Genomic DNA, 15,487 nt, shown 5'->3' with positions numbered 1-15,487 from the left:
TTCCCTCTAGTTCTTTGTTTATCTTGCTGCGTTCTCCTGTTCTCTCACACCATAGAAGACTCATGCATGTCCAAGCAGGCAATAATCATACACACAACACAGACACATACCGACACATAGCTACTAAGCATGCTGTTTCTGTGAAAGAGATGTGTGCTGTTTGGGGACTCTAATTGAAACAGAAGTGGGCCCAGTCCCTCTCCATTTCCATCTGAAAGCAGCTGCCTCTCAGGGATGGGAATTAGGGCTCTGCTCACGCTCCCTGCTTCTCTCAGCCCCCTCCCGTCACGTCTCTCCCCCTCCACATTGTGTGTGTGGACTGTTCTCTCTGCCACCACATGGCAAGCGGTACCGGAGCTCCAAGTCTAGGTCCAAAAGGCTCCTTAACAGCTTATACCCCCAAGATATAAGACTGCTGAACAGTTAATCAAATGTCTACCCGGACTATTTACATTGACCCCCTTTTTTACGCTGCTGCTACTCACTGTTTATTATCTATGCATTGTCACTTTACCCCTACTTACATGTACATATTACCTACATTATCTCGACTAACCTGTACCCCTGCACATTGACTCGGTACCTGTACCCCCTGTATATAGCCTTGTTATTGTTATTTTGTTACTTTTTTAAACTTGTTTATTTTTGATTTTTAAAACATTATAATATTTTCTTGAAAAAAAATGCATCGTTGGTTAAGGGCTTGTAAGTAAGCATTTCATGGTAAGATCATGTTGTATTCAGCGCATGTGACAAATACGATTTGATTTGTATGATGGAGACATGCTATGTCAGCAGCAGAGAGGGATCAGAGCACCTGTCACACACACTTTGCCTTCCTCAGCAGGAAGGAATCTCAGATGATGCCCAATAGATTCCACATGCTCCTGTTTCACAGGCATCTTAGCATGCATAGTGCATTATGCTTGGTAAGATTTCATATACCCCGTAGTGATGGTTATCTGCCATAGTCAACCCATACATGAGAGGCTAGCATCACTAGATAGATATGCCAAGTTCTTAGGGCGTATCTATTTTGCTAGTCAAAACCACATACAGTGCATTAGGAAAGTATTCAGACCACTTTACTTTTCCACATTTTATTGTTAGACTTATTCTAAAATTGATTAAATAGTTCCCCCCCCCCCTCAATATACACACAATACCTCATAATGACAAAGGTTTTTAGAAATGTTTGCACATTTATTAAAAATAAAAAACTGAAATATCATATTTACTTAAGTATTCAGACCCTTTACTCAGTACTTTGTTGAAGCTTCTTTGGTAGCGATTACAGCCTTGATTCTTCTTGGGTATGACGCTACAAACTTGGCACATCTGTATTTGGGGAGTTTCACCCATTCTTCTCTGCAGATCCTCTCAAGCTCTCAGGTTGGATAGGGAGCGACGCTGCACAGCTATATCCAGGTCTCTCCAGAGATGTTCAATCGGGTTCGTCCAGGCTCTGGCTGGCACACTCAAGGATATTCAGAGACTTGTCCCAAAGCCACTCCTGCATTGTCTTGGCTATGTGCTTAGGGTCATTGTCCTGTTGGAAGGTGAACCTTCGCCCCAGTCTGAGGTCCTCGATCCTGAGTAGTCTCCCAGTCACTGCCGCATAAAAACATCCACACAACATGATGCTGCCACAACCATGCTTCACCGTAAGGATAGCGCAAGGTTTTCTCCAGACGTGACGCTTGGCATTCAGATTGACGCTTGGCATTCACAAATTATCAAGGAACCTACCAGGTACAACCCAAAATCTGTAAACATGAGCACCCTCATAAATATCATCCTGACCAACCTGCCCTCTAAATACACCTCTGCTGTTTTCAACCAGGATCTCAGCGATCACTGCCTCATTGCCTGCGTCCGTCATGGGTCCACGGTCAAACAACCACCTCTCGTCAAACACACCCTAAAACACTTCAGCGAGCAGGCCTTTCTAATCGACCTGGCCCGGGTATCCTGGAAGAATATTGACCTCATTCCGTCAGTAGAGGATGCCTGGTTGTTCTTTAAAAATGCTTTCCTCACCATCTTAAATAAGCATGCCCCTTTCAAAAAATGTTGAACTAAGAACAGATATAGCCCTTGGTTCACTCCAGACCTGACTGCCCTTGACCAGCACAAAAACACCCTGTGGCGTACTGCACTAGCTTCGAATAGTCAGGAACCAATACACACAGTCAGTTAGGAAAGCAAAGGCCAGCTTTTTCAAACAGAAATTTGCATCCTGCAGCACTAATTCCAAAAGGTTTTTGAACACTAAAGTCCATGGAGAATAAGAGTACCTCCTCCCAGCTGCCCACTGCACTGAGGCTAGGAAACACTGTCACCACTGATAAATCCACGATAATTGAGAATTTCAATAAGCATTTTTCTACGGCTGGCCATGCTTTGCACCTGGCTACCCCGACCCTGGCCAACAGCTCTGCACCCCCCGCAGCACCTGGCCCAAGCTCACCCCCCCCCACTTCTCCTTCACCCAAATCTAGATGGCTGATGTTCTGAAAGAGCGGCAAAATCTGGATCCCTACAAATCAGCTGGGCTAGACAATCTGGGCCCCCTCTTCCTAAAATTATCTGCCGCCATTGTTGCAACCCCTATTACTAGTCTGTTCAACCTCTTTCGTATCGTCTGAGATTCCTAAAGATTGGAAAGCGGCTGCGGTCATCCCCCTCTTCAAAGGGGGTGACACTCTAGACCCAAACTGTTACAGACCTATATCCATCCTGCCCTGCCTTTCTAAAGTCTTCAAAAGCCAAGTGAACAAACAGATCACCGACCATTTCGAATCCCACCGTACTTTCTCCGCTATGCAATCTGGTTTCTGAGGTGGTCACGGGTGCACCTCAGCCACGATCAAGGTCTGAAACGATATCATAACCGCCACCAATAAAAGACAGTACTGTGCAGCCATCTTCATCGACCTGGCCAAGGCTTTCAACTTTGTCAATCACCGTATTCTTATCGACAGACTCAACAGCCTTGGTTTGTCTAATGACTGCCTCACCTGATTCACTAACTCCTTCTCAGATAGAGTTCAGTGTGTCAAATCAGAGGGCCTGTTGTCCGGACCTCTGGCAGTCTCTATGGGGGTGCCACAGAGTTCAATTCTCAGGCCGACTTTTTTCTCTGTATATATCAATGATGTCGCTCTTGCTGCGGGTGATTCTTTGATCCACCTCTATGCAGACAACACCATTCTGTATACATCTGGCCCTTCTTTGGACACTGTGTTAACAAACCTCCAAGCGAGCTTCAATGCCATGCAACACTCCTTCCGTGGCCTCCAACTGCTCTTAAATGCTAGTAAAACGAAATGCTTGCTCTTCAACCGATCACTGCAGGCACCCGCTCGACTAGCATCACTACTCTGGGCGGTTCTGACTTAGAATATGTGGACAACCATAAATACCTAGGTGTCTGGCTAGACTGTAAACTCTCCTTCCAGGCTCACATTAAGCATCTCCAATCCAAAATTAAATCTAGAATCAGCTTCCTATTTCGCAACAACGCCTCCTTCACTCATGCTGCCAAACATACCCTCGTAAAACTGACTATCCTGCCGATCCTTGACTTCGGCGATGTCATTTACAAAATAGCCTCCAACACTCTACTCAGCAAATTGGATGCAGTCTATCACAGTGCCATCCGTTTTGTCACCAAAGCCCCATATACTACCCACCACTGCGACTTGTATGCTCTCGTTGGCTGGTCCTCGCTGCATATTTGTCGCCAAACCCATTGGCTCCAGGTCATCTACAAGTCTTTGCTAGGTAAAGCTCCGCCTTATCTCAGCTCACTGGTCAGCATAGCAACACCCACCTGTAGCACGCGCTTCAGCAGGTATATTTCACTGGTCATCCCCAAAGCCAATACTTCCTTTGGCCGCCTTTCCTTCCAGTTCTCTGCTGCCAATGACTGGAACGAATTGCAAAAATCACTGAAGTTGGAGACTTATCTCAATCACTAACTTTAAGTGTCAGCTGTCAGAGCAGCTTACCGATCGCTGCAGCTGTACACAGCCCATCTGTAAATAGCCCATCCAACCAACTGCCTACCTCATCCCCATATTTGTTTTTGTTTTTCTGCTCTTTTGCATACCAGTATTTCTACTTGCACATCCTCATCTGCACATATATCACTCCAGTGTAAATTGCTAAATTGTAATTACTTCGCAACTATTGGCCTATTTATTGCCTTGCCTCCTTACTTAACTTTCAGACACTGTACAGATTTTTCAATTGTGTTATTGACTGTACGTTTGTTTATCCCATGTGTAACTCTGTGTTGTTGTTTTTGTCGCACTGCTTTGCTTTATCTTCGCCAGGTCGCAGTTGTAAATGAGAACTTGTTCTCAACTGGCCTACCTGGTTCAATAAATAAAATTAGGTGCCTTTTGGCTAACTCCAAGCGGGCTGTCATGTGCCTTTTACTTAGGAGTGGTTTCAGTCTGGTCACACTACCATAAAGGCCTGATTGGTGGAGTGCTGTAGAGATGGTTGTCCTTCTGGAAGGTTCTCCCATCTCCACAGAGGAACTCTGGAGCTCTATCAGAGTGACCATCGGGTTCTTGGTCACCTCCCTGACCAAGGCCCTTCTCCCTTGATTGCTCAGTTTGGCCGGGCAGCCAGCTCTAAGAAGAGTCTTGGTGGTTTCAAACTTCTTCCATTTAACAATGATTGATGCCACTGTGTTCTTGGGGACCTTTAATGCTGCAGAACTTTTTTGGTACCCTTCCCCAGATCTATGCACTCGACACAATCCTGTCTCGGAGCACTACGGATAATTCCTTCGACCTCATGGCTTGGTTATTGCTCTGACATACACTGTTAACTGTGGGACCTTAAATAGACAGGTGGGTGCTTTTCCGAGTCATATCCAATCAATTGAATTTACCACAAGTGGACTCCTATCATTGTAGAAACAGCTCAATGATGATCAATGGAAACAGGATGCACCTGAGCTCAATTTCGAGTCTCATAGCAAAGGGTCTGAATACTTATGTAAATAAGGTATTTATTTCTGTTTTCTTTTTTCTTAATTAGCAAACATTTCTAAAAACCTGTTTTCGGTTTGTCATTATGGGGTATTGTGTGTAGATTGAGGGGAAAAATAGTAATTTAATACATTTTACAATAAGGCTGTAACGTAACAAAATGTGGAAAAAGTCAAGGGGTCTGAATACTTTCTGAATGTACTGTACCTGTTTATGGATTTCTGCCTGCTGTGGGGACCTGTGGAGAGTAGCCTCTCTGGGCTTGCACTTGGCTAATTGTGAATGACTGGAATTCAGGTGTTCTCCAGAACGTACAGACTAGTGAATTTATCTGTCATATGTCACACAATGGATAGTTTACATCAACAATGTCCATTATAAGGTATTCACCTTCTCGGTCTCTGTCACGTAATTATACACATGCATACATAAAAGTTTCCCCTTAACAAATTATGTCAATGGAATCATCTGTTTTCTTTAAGATTGAAGTTAGAATATCAATAGTTTTTGCCTCTAGTTCTAAATTGAATTATGACATACAGTGCTAAATATGCTCTCCAATCTGAGTAACGAAAAGTAATTTCCCCAGGGCCTGGAAATAAATGGAGTTTGGGCCAACAGACTGTCTGCGACATCAAACATAGCAGTAACTGTAGACTTAGCATGACATCACTTTTAAAACTCTCAGCTCACAAGGCCAAATTAAACACACACACATGTTCTGTCACCAGTGACCTCATCCCTCCATAAAAGCTGTCTAAATATCCGTTTGTCTTTCATTAGGGGTTACTGACTGGCTCATTGTTTCCAGCCTCCGTCAGACCATTGAATCTTGGGTAGGATAGTAGTCTGGCTCCTGGGGGTTTAAGGAAAGGCTTCCTAGAGCTTGGACGATAAACCGAAAAATGATCGACACCGACCGTACCGATCACTTATCGCAGGCATTTTGCTGATCTTGTTCATTACGATAAGTAGCCTATACTAGAAAAATGTGAAGTTTGAAATGAAATGTCTGCTAATATGGGTGATTGTTAATTAGACTATTGATGGCTACAATCATCAGACTAGTAGTAGTAGTTTAAAGGATAATAAAATAAACTGTGGTGCGCATTCATTTTACAAACATATCATTCTATTTATCGATACTGCATCAATTCAGGCAATTTATCACAATTTATATGGAGTTTTGGCCATATCGCCCAGCACAGTGGAGTATTGTTGAAGGGAGCCATAGCGATTTGCTCATTGGGCGTTCACACTCTCCAGCTTCCAAGGACAGGGTGGGTGTTTGGCTGTGGTCTCTCCATATGTTTATACACCCACACTGCCACACATATCTTTCCTAATTGAGTAGTAGGCAGCTGAGCGTAGATGGGCACAGGGCGTTGGTACTCTGCCTCACTGCAATCGGCCTGTAAGCTAAACTGTATTCATCACCACCCAGCTGACTTACAGGGGAGAGTAACTGTTACTGTTTCCCCTGGACAGATATTCATCTCTAACGCAACAGCTCTTTATAGAGTTTAATATATCCCTTTGATTGGTTGTTTGAATGACAATGGTATTGGCAACCCTATGTCCTTTTGAGAGAGAATGCTTGGTGTAACTGCAGTGCCGGTCTATCTGTCCTCTGCTCTGAAGGAAAAACTAAAACAGAGCGACTGGATCACTGCCCCGCTGTTACCTCACTGACACCATCCCAGTTTCCCTGTCACCAAACACCACGACCCTCTCACCCTGAATGTCAGAGTGGCAGTGAGAACACACACACACACACGCAGGGCAGTACGGCACAGAGCAGCCCCCCACCCTACTCCAACACACAAACACTTACCATGTGTCAGACTCCGAAGCCTAATTATCAGAATTGTGGCAAAGAGTCAGACTTTCGAGTGGATCAAGTGATCCCAGAGTTTCCATTCCCGGAGCTGCAGTCAGTGGCTAGTCAGTCCAGTGTGGAGCTAGTCAGTCCAGTGTGGGGCTAGTCAGTCCAGTGTGGAGCTAGTCAGTCCAGTGTGGGGCTAGTCAGTCCAGTGTGGGGCTAGTCAGTCCAGTGTGGGGCTAGTCAGTCCAGTGTGGAGCTAGTCAGTCCAGTGTGGAGCTAGTCAGTCCAGTGTGGGGCTAGTCAGTCCAGTGTGGAGCTAGTCAGTCCAGTGTGGAGCTAGTCAGTCCAGTGTGGGGCTAGTCAGTCCAGTGTGGGGCTAGTCAGTCCAGTGTGGGGCTAGTCAGTCCAGTGTGGGGCTAGTCAGTCCAGTGTGGGGCTAGTCAGTCATACAGCTACAGCTTTGTTTCAACATAGCTCCGGCTCATGAAGTAAAAGCTAGCAGGGAGGGAGAGAGGGGGGAGCTTGACAGGCAGAAGGGGAACAGAGGCACAACCTGGCTCAACTCTCAACCTGTGATTTGATGGCGGAAAAACAGGCTTGGGCGGCAGTAGCTCCTTGGAGAGAGAGTGAGAGAGAGAACCTGTTTTTGTAAGGTAAAAAGTGAATTGTTTTCAACTGAATCTGCTGTACAGATTGTTGTTCATACTATAGATCAAGGCGGCGAAATAATGTTCTGTTTGTTCTCATGTTTGTCTGTCTGTGTCTATGTGTTTTAGTGTGTGTGCCCGCACGCACAGTATATGCAGTATGCTTGTTGTCTTGCTCATATCCTGTTTCTTCCTCTGCTGATTTTCTTATGGGATTCGTCAGTGCTGTATAATTTCTGTGGAACCTGACCTCATACAGGGGCTGCTGCTGGTTAGCTCATAGGGATTGAGAGACAGAGAGAGACAGGGGTGGAAAGAGTGAATGAACTGCAGTGCATTGAGTAATGTAACAAACTTCCAAGCACCCAGAGAGATGTCAGATGGCTGCAAGCTGGGATTGGAATTCTGTAACTCTCCAAGTGCTTCGGACAGCATTCTCTAGAACCGCCTCTCCCTCTTTCCCTCTCTCTCATGCCCGTTTGAAAACAATCACCGATCTGTTTCTGGGGCTGTGTGGGCGTTGTTCCTATTAGCCCTGCTAGATATCTCCCCTCAGTCTCAATCCGGCCTCCTGCCTGCTCGGGTGCACCACTCCTTACTCCCTGCTTCCTCTTCTTTAGGAAGCTCCACCTAACTTTTTCTCTCCTCTCTACTCTGCAGATAACTCTTTGCTCGGCCAGGACCTGGTCGCAGTACCTGAAGTGTTCACAGGCCTCCTGCACGGATCCTCGCCCGTCTTTGACTGTCGGGAGGAGTCCCTCAGCAGCCTGCCAGGTGGAGTACTGACACAGTCCAGCCAAGGCCAACAGCCGGCGCCGGCGCCAGCTCCAACTGCACCCGCCAAAGCAACAGAAGCTCCGCCTCCTCCAAACAATCCAATCAACATGTCTGCCATCCTGACAGACTGTGACCCCAAAGCTATCTATGCCACCGTGTCCAAGGGGGAGCCCAGAGACAGGGACGTTGGGTCTGGGACTGTGCCTTCTGGCAGGATGCGCCCCCCTGGCGATTTGAAGCTGGCTCGCAGCTTTTCCAAGTCGGACTCAGACCTGCTGGTGTCGCCGCCTAGCGAGGAGGAGGGAGGGCTGGGCAGCCGCAGTGAGTCCGTCTCGGACTGCAGCGCAGCCAAAAAGAGGCTGGAGAAGTCGCCCTCGTTCGCCTCTGAATGGGACGAGGTAAGAGCTCAGCCTCACTGTTAGTTTGTTAGATGTTATTATATGGCTGTTGCTGTTGATACAGTTACATGCCCTCTACCATAGAAAGAACTCAAGCCCACCAGCACTATAAGCCAGGAATCAAGGGGGAATTCTATACCATAGTGTCTGAAGTGACTCTAGACCTCATCATGGAGTTTCCAGATAGAGTTGGAGGGGTTAAGCTGTATTTAGCTGCTGTATTTAGCTGCTGTATTTAGCTACCGTCAGGAACATTAGGCATGCATGAGTGATATCCACACAAATCGCTCTCTTTAGCCAAGTTAGCTCTCCTTCATGAAATCATTCATATCTGCCATTTTCTGCCTGAAAACTGCATAATAACCCTGCTGGAATAGGAACCCAATCCGGTCGATCACTGCAGTAAGTCATCCTGTCGGTGAGAAGATCATTTTCTTGATTTTATATATCCAGCCATTCAGAACTGAAATAGCCTGTCATAGGGGCAGATAACGAAGAATATAGAGCCGGGGAGAGAACGAGAGAGATTAGAAGTGACGAAAAGACGCGGATAAAAAGTGAGGAAGAGCGGAAAACGTAACAGGATAGAGATAGGCCTAGACAAAAGGTTGGAAAGTAAGAGGAGGAGAGGGCCATTGAGCTGCAGCTCTGTCCTCCATTCAGGACTGACCCCGGCTCCTCGGGTTGCCATGGCGTTACACTCCAACCTAACCTGAGTTCCCCTGGAGATGGGCACACTGTTTATAGAGCTGCCTGGAATACACACACTCTTTTCATTCAGTATTCTAAAATGGAGCCATTTACAATAATTGTTATCTGCAACAAATTGTAAATGCATGTAACTGCACCATTATGGCATTTTGAGATGCAATCTGCATGGATCGTTGAATCCACCTTACACTTCCCTCTATTTAGTGATTCAGTATTTAAATTCATTGTCTGCAAACTGTCAATGTAACGGCTCCACATGACTCCCTTCCCCTATTCTGTCTGTGGCAGAATCATGCCATGATGCATCTGTGATGCCAGGCAGAGAGCGTAAGCCAGGGGCTCAAGTAGCAGCCTCTCCACAGTGACCAGATCACGTTGCTCTGCGGTCAGTTGGTGTTCCTTTATACAACTCTAGAGGTGGGGTCGATATCTTGGCTCATCTTTTCTGTGGTTAGTATGCAGGTGGCCGGAGCAGAGCCTGCCTGTGTGTCTGACCTTGAGTGTCCTGTACAGCAGTAGACTTCTATAATGAACAAAAATATAAACGCAACATGTAATGTGCTGGGCCCATCTTTCATGAGCTGAATTAAAGATCCCAGAAATGTTCTATATGCACAAAAAAAAAAACGTATTTCTCTCAATTTTTTTGCAGAAATTTGTTTACATCCCTGCTAGTGAGCATTTCTCCTTTGCCAAGATAATCCGTCCACCTAACAGGTGTGGCATATCAAGAAGCTGATTAAACAGCATCATCATTACACAGGTGGACCTTGTGCTGGGGGCAATAAAAGGTCACTCTAAAATGTGCAGTTTTGTCACACAACACAATACCACAGTTTTGAGGGAGTGTGCAATTGGCATGCTGACCGCGGGAATATCCACCAGAGCTGTTGCCAGATAATTTGTTAATTTCTCTAACATAAGCCGCCTCCAGCGTCGTTTCAGTGAATTTGGCAGTACGTCCAACCAGCCTCACAACTGCAGACCATGTGTAACCACGCCAGCCCAGAACCTCCAAATCCGGCTTCCTCGCCTGCGGGATCATCTGAGACCAGCCACCCGAACAGCTAATGAAACTGAGTAGTATTATATCTGTAATAAAGCCCTTTTGTGGGGGGAAACTAATTCTGATTGGCTTGGTCTTGCTCCCCAATGGGTGGTCTAGTCTCTCATGTGGGTGGGCCTCCCAGTAATGGGAAATCGATAAATTAGGGCCTAATGAATTTATTTCAATTGACCGATTTCCTTTAAATGAACTGTAAAATCGTTGAAATTGTTCCATGTTGCGTTTATGTTTTTTGTTCAGTATAGAGGACCCCTTTCCCTGACCTCACCAGGAGGGGTGGCGGAGCAGGAGAAAGTTGTTTTTGTTCCATCATCCAAAATAATTGATAATCGACCCCAAGTATAACCTTTTGGTGTCCCGCCTCCATCTCAACTGAGGGGAATGATAACAAGAGCTAGGCGAAAGCTCTATCCATAACGGCACCTTATTCCCTATATATCGTGCACTACTTTTGGCCAGGGCTTTGTATAGGCCTAGGGAATAGGGTGTCATTTCGGACTCACATTTGACTCCGACTCAGCCCCAGTATTATAGCCGACAGCTGTAGAGAGGAATTGGGGGGGCAGTCAGTGAGTGTGACACACCACCACTCAGGGAACTGAACCACAGGTCATTATCTCAGAACCCTGTTTATCTGAGCCAGTGACACCTCTCCTCAACATACTCACCTATTTAATAGCCCTCATCTGGAAAGGCTATTATACTCTGGTCGAGTGGAGGGTGAAGATGAACTGAAGAGAACAGACTTTTGAACGATGACCCCACTCATAAAATTCTGTTTGCACAGCTGTAAGACGAGACCACTGTAAGAAATGATTACATAAACCCTACTTTCGTGAAGCAACTGTTGAAATGTTTGCTCTGAACGGTCTGCTTCACAACCGTCGTCAAGGTCATTCAGAGTTCACCTTCCAAGTAGATGCGCCGTTTTCCAATATCGAGTTACTTCAGTTGACTAACAAGACTTGCATGCTCTCTCAAAGTTAACAGTCCATTAGAAGATGCGCGGAATGAACTTTGTCCCATTAGCTCAAAGTGTTCTGTCATTCCGGTCACCTCCAGCAGGCCGTATTACGATTATCACTAAGGTTCTTCTTCCTGTAGTGTAGAGCAGTCAGGCCCAAGTGGGTAATGGTCACCAGACTGAAACAGCTTGCTGCTTGAATCTTTAATTCTCCGGCTGAAACGTTCAGCAATATGAGACTGTATAGCCTCCTGATAATACCGTAGCTTCTGTGGCTAGCCTACGTTATGAGTGAGACAGGAGTCAGATCAGACACTATGCTGTAATTACCCACTGTTTGATTAGCACCTCACCTCATAGGCGTGGCGCGGGGAGATATTATGTGGCCTTTCCTAGAGGCAGGCTGTGAATTAAGTCATATTAAACATGGGTGACAGTGGTGTAATGTACTTAAGTAAAAATACTTTAAAGTACTACTTAAGGAGGTTTTTGGGGTATCTGTACTTTACTATTTATATTTTTTACAACTTTTACTTCACTATATTCCGAAAGAAAAAATATACTTTTTACTCCATATATTTTCCATGGCACCCAAAAGTACTCATTACATTTTGAATGCTTAGCATTACATTAAAATGGTCTAATTCACACACTTATCAAGAGAACATCCCTGGTCATCCCTACTGCCTCTGATCTACTAAACACATGCTTAGTTTGTAAATGATGTCTGAGTGTTGGAGTGGGCCCCTGGCTATCTGAAAAAAGAAAAAGGTGTCGTTTGGTTTGCTTAATATAAGGAATTTGAAATTATTTGTACTTTTACTTTTGATACTTAAGTATATTTACTTTTACTCAAATACGACAATTGGGTACTTTTTCAACCACTGCTAGGTGGTGATAGGAGGACGCCTTGTTTAGGTTCTGTGGTCTATTGAATGCCCTGATCTGTTTTGAGTTATTGTACCACCTTTTAAGTAGTGGCGTCTTTGGATATCTGTCGTTGACACTTCATGTCAAGGTTACCAAAGATCGTAGTTCCTACAGAACCTGACGTGTCCCAGGCAGGCAACACCCATCACTGCCTTCTTGCTTGTGTATGTACAGGCTCCCTGTCACTCTCTCTGTCACTCTCTCTGTCACCCCCTCAGCCTGCAGACTGTCAGCTGGTCAGATAGGATCTCTCTTTGTGGTGTAGCTGCCTGAAGAGCTGCCACACTGTTGACAGTTTGCTCAACCACATAATGCAGAAGCTCTGAGCTGCAGTGTTCAAGATAACAGCCCAGTGCTGCCTTTCAACGCATCACACAAATTAGCATGTAGCCTATGCAAGTTATTTTATGTGGCAAGAAATAATTCATTTTTTTGTTGTTGCATTTTTGATGTCCTTGTCTTCATGATTATTCATTGACTTTTTAAGTCTATTGAATAGTTAATCAATTTTTCTTTCACTAGGAGTGGGTGGACTATTACTAGGGCTGCGGTTCTCTGTCACCCAGGAAGGGTTGCCCTGGGTTTCAGTACACCTGACACATCACCTATTCTACAGTTTTCTTTGAAAGTGTGCCTAGATGAAAAAGTGAGAGGAAAAAAATGATTGAAAGAGAAGAATATTAAAAATTCTGCAGTACTCTTCAACCTATTGTAGTCCCAGAAGAGCTGGGTTAATATTAATGAACTCTGAATCCCAGAGATCATTGCTCTGGAGAACTGAAGCACACAGACTCTCTCATATGTTTCTCCTTTCAAGAAAACATCAGTCAGGAAAGTACATTGCACCACACCATTCATGGAAAATGCATTGCAAATGGAAGCAGTAGGCAATCTAACAACGGTTGGTTGTTTTAGAAGCTTCCTTGCCCTTTTGTTTAGTATTTTTACAAGTCTGTGAATAGCCTATCCTCTGAAAGTAGGGCACTTTTTCTTCCCCTTTTCTCTATTGCTGTTTCCTTCCCTCTCTCCTGTCTCTCTCTCTGTTGCTGTGCGGATGAGAGAAGCATCCCGGCTAACGGGTGCAGGCGGCCATCTTGCTGGTCACGGCTGGCTGCTCTGGAACACTCTACTGAGCTGGGTGACAGCGTGTGGGCGAGAGGTCCCAGGACACCAAAAAAGCTATTTCTTTGTGTGTCTGGGTCTGCTAACTCTTCCTTTTCTTACACCCTCTTTTCTTTCTCTCTCTCTCTCTCTCTCTCTCTCTCTCTCTCTCTCTCTCTCTCTCTCTCTCTCTCTCACACACTCACACACACACACACACACACACACACACACACACACACACACACACAACTATAGCCTGTCTCTACTTGCGAGGAAACAAGGAGATTTGACTTGCATGAGGTCTTGGCCTACGTGCCTGCATTTAAGGGTGTGTGTGTCAGGGCGGGTGTGTGTGCTTGTGTTTAAGGCGCATGCTAATGCAGGTTTGTCTCGGTCTTGGGATCAGATTGAACATGACAATCCAGGGGGCACATTGTGTGGGCCAGTTAGAGTAGGCCCACAGATGGGAGGGGAGAGAGAAAGAGAAGAGAGAGAGAGAGAGACATATTGACACACTAGAGAAGAGAGGGCAGTCACCTAACAGCCCACTTCACTTTTGCTTCGTTTTCTGTCCCGCTCCCCACGGATCCAATAACCACTATGAAGCCAGCCTTTGTGAGTATCAATTATCTGATTTACACAGCGCAGCTCATAAGTCTTTTCATTTACCTGCCATTAATGGGGTTGATACATTGTGTTGTGTAGATCTTTCTTTAAAGGGCCAATCAGCAGTTATAACAATAACAAATTGACACCCCACCACTGTTTCAGTAAAAAGCTGAGTGATGGGGCTGGAGAAATGTGATCACTCTCAATTTCATAGAAATTCATGGATGCAAGGATTGACCATCCATAATATCAAAAGATTGGTGTTTGTTTACATTTACTTTGTTTACAAACATTGGAGTAAAACAGGCTTATATTTGGGGTTCTCATGGAGTATGATAGTTGAACTAGCTCATGAGGCATTTATAAGTTATAATTCTTCAAGAATCAACGGGTGTATATATAATTAATTTATAAGTCTAAAAATGAATGTAGCAAATGCTGATTGCCCCCTTAAGGATAGGCCTAGTTTCCAGATAAATATTTTCTTTTGCATTTCATTTACTTGAAATTGGAGTATAAAATGGGAAAAGCAAACGAGATCTTTAAAGGTTTATTTTCTGTGTCATTTTAAACTCCACAGGCTGTGTTTTGGGATTATATCCATGTTGCTATGATATTGTTCTGCATCTGTTGGCATGTTGAATGTAAACTCTGGTTGTTTCGTGATGGTTAAGCTCTTTTCACAGATTCTCTGTGTGCCTGAGATGAGAGCATTGGAGACCCTGGATGATAAGAGCGTTGAATCCCTCATGCTGTGTGGGACATGCTACTCAGATCAAACCCAACTCTATATGGTGTGTCATCACCGGGGATGGCCAGTGGGGGACTCTGTACACTAACATATTGCTCACCATATGTTTGCTGGAATGGACAAGAGAGAGCGATGAGAAAAGTTTACATCAGTCATGGAAATAAAAATGCTGAAAACAAATTGGCTACCTATTTAAAAATGAACAGAAGTACTAGAGTTTTGTTGGGGGTGCATCTCGTGCAAAATAATATTGCAATATTGTCGAGATGATACGATATATCGTCAAAAATAATATCCCGATATGTAACTATCGATTTTCTTTCCCCCATCACTACTATAGATGTAGGCTATAGAACAGACAATCCTCTGAAGATATTTAACGGACTTCAACTCTTTGCTGAGTGGCTGGAGGATAGAGAGTACACTCATTCTCCTCTCCCTCTTTTTTTTAGTTTGGACCATGTTTGGCAGTTGTCCTCTGTAGTTGGATTCCATTCTGTTGTGCAGATTTGAGCTTCAGAGTAGAGGCCATCACGGGGCCAAAAGGTTGGATCTGTTCTGAAATGGACATGGGGCTTTCCCATCCGGACCAAATATGCATTCCCATCCGGATCCGAGGACATCCAGACCTGGTCCTCTCCGATCCGAGTGAGGGAAGCAGCAGAAAATAACATGTTTTAAGCTACTTTATTAACC

At 44.9% G+C, this 15,487-nt stretch overlaps 1 protein-coding gene across 13 annotated transcripts in view; it reads left to right on the top strand.

The window, feature by feature from the left end:
* Nucleotides 1-15,487, top strand: part of LOC106566912 (ankyrin repeat and SAM domain-containing protein 1A) — a 112,677-nt gene that overhangs the window by 62,521 nt on the left and 34,669 nt on the right. For all 13 annotated transcript variants that reach the window (XM_082960011.1, XM_082960009.1, XM_082960008.1 and 10 more), the window contains one exon: nt 8,142-8,656. In XM_082960011.1, coding sequence (XP_082816137.1) covers nt 8,142-8,656 — 515 coding nt within the window. The remainder of the gene's footprint in view (nt 1-8,141; nt 8,657-15,487) is intronic.

Source organism: Salmo salar, chromosome 13, assembly GCF_965601325.2.
Source record: "Salmo salar chromosome 13, fSalSal1, whole genome shotgun sequence".
NCBI classification, from domain to species: domain Eukaryota; kingdom Metazoa; phylum Chordata; class Actinopteri; order Salmoniformes; family Salmonidae; genus Salmo; species Salmo salar.
The sequence above is the reverse complement of the archived record's forward strand: the minus strand, read 5'-3'. Positions and strand labels throughout refer to the sequence as shown.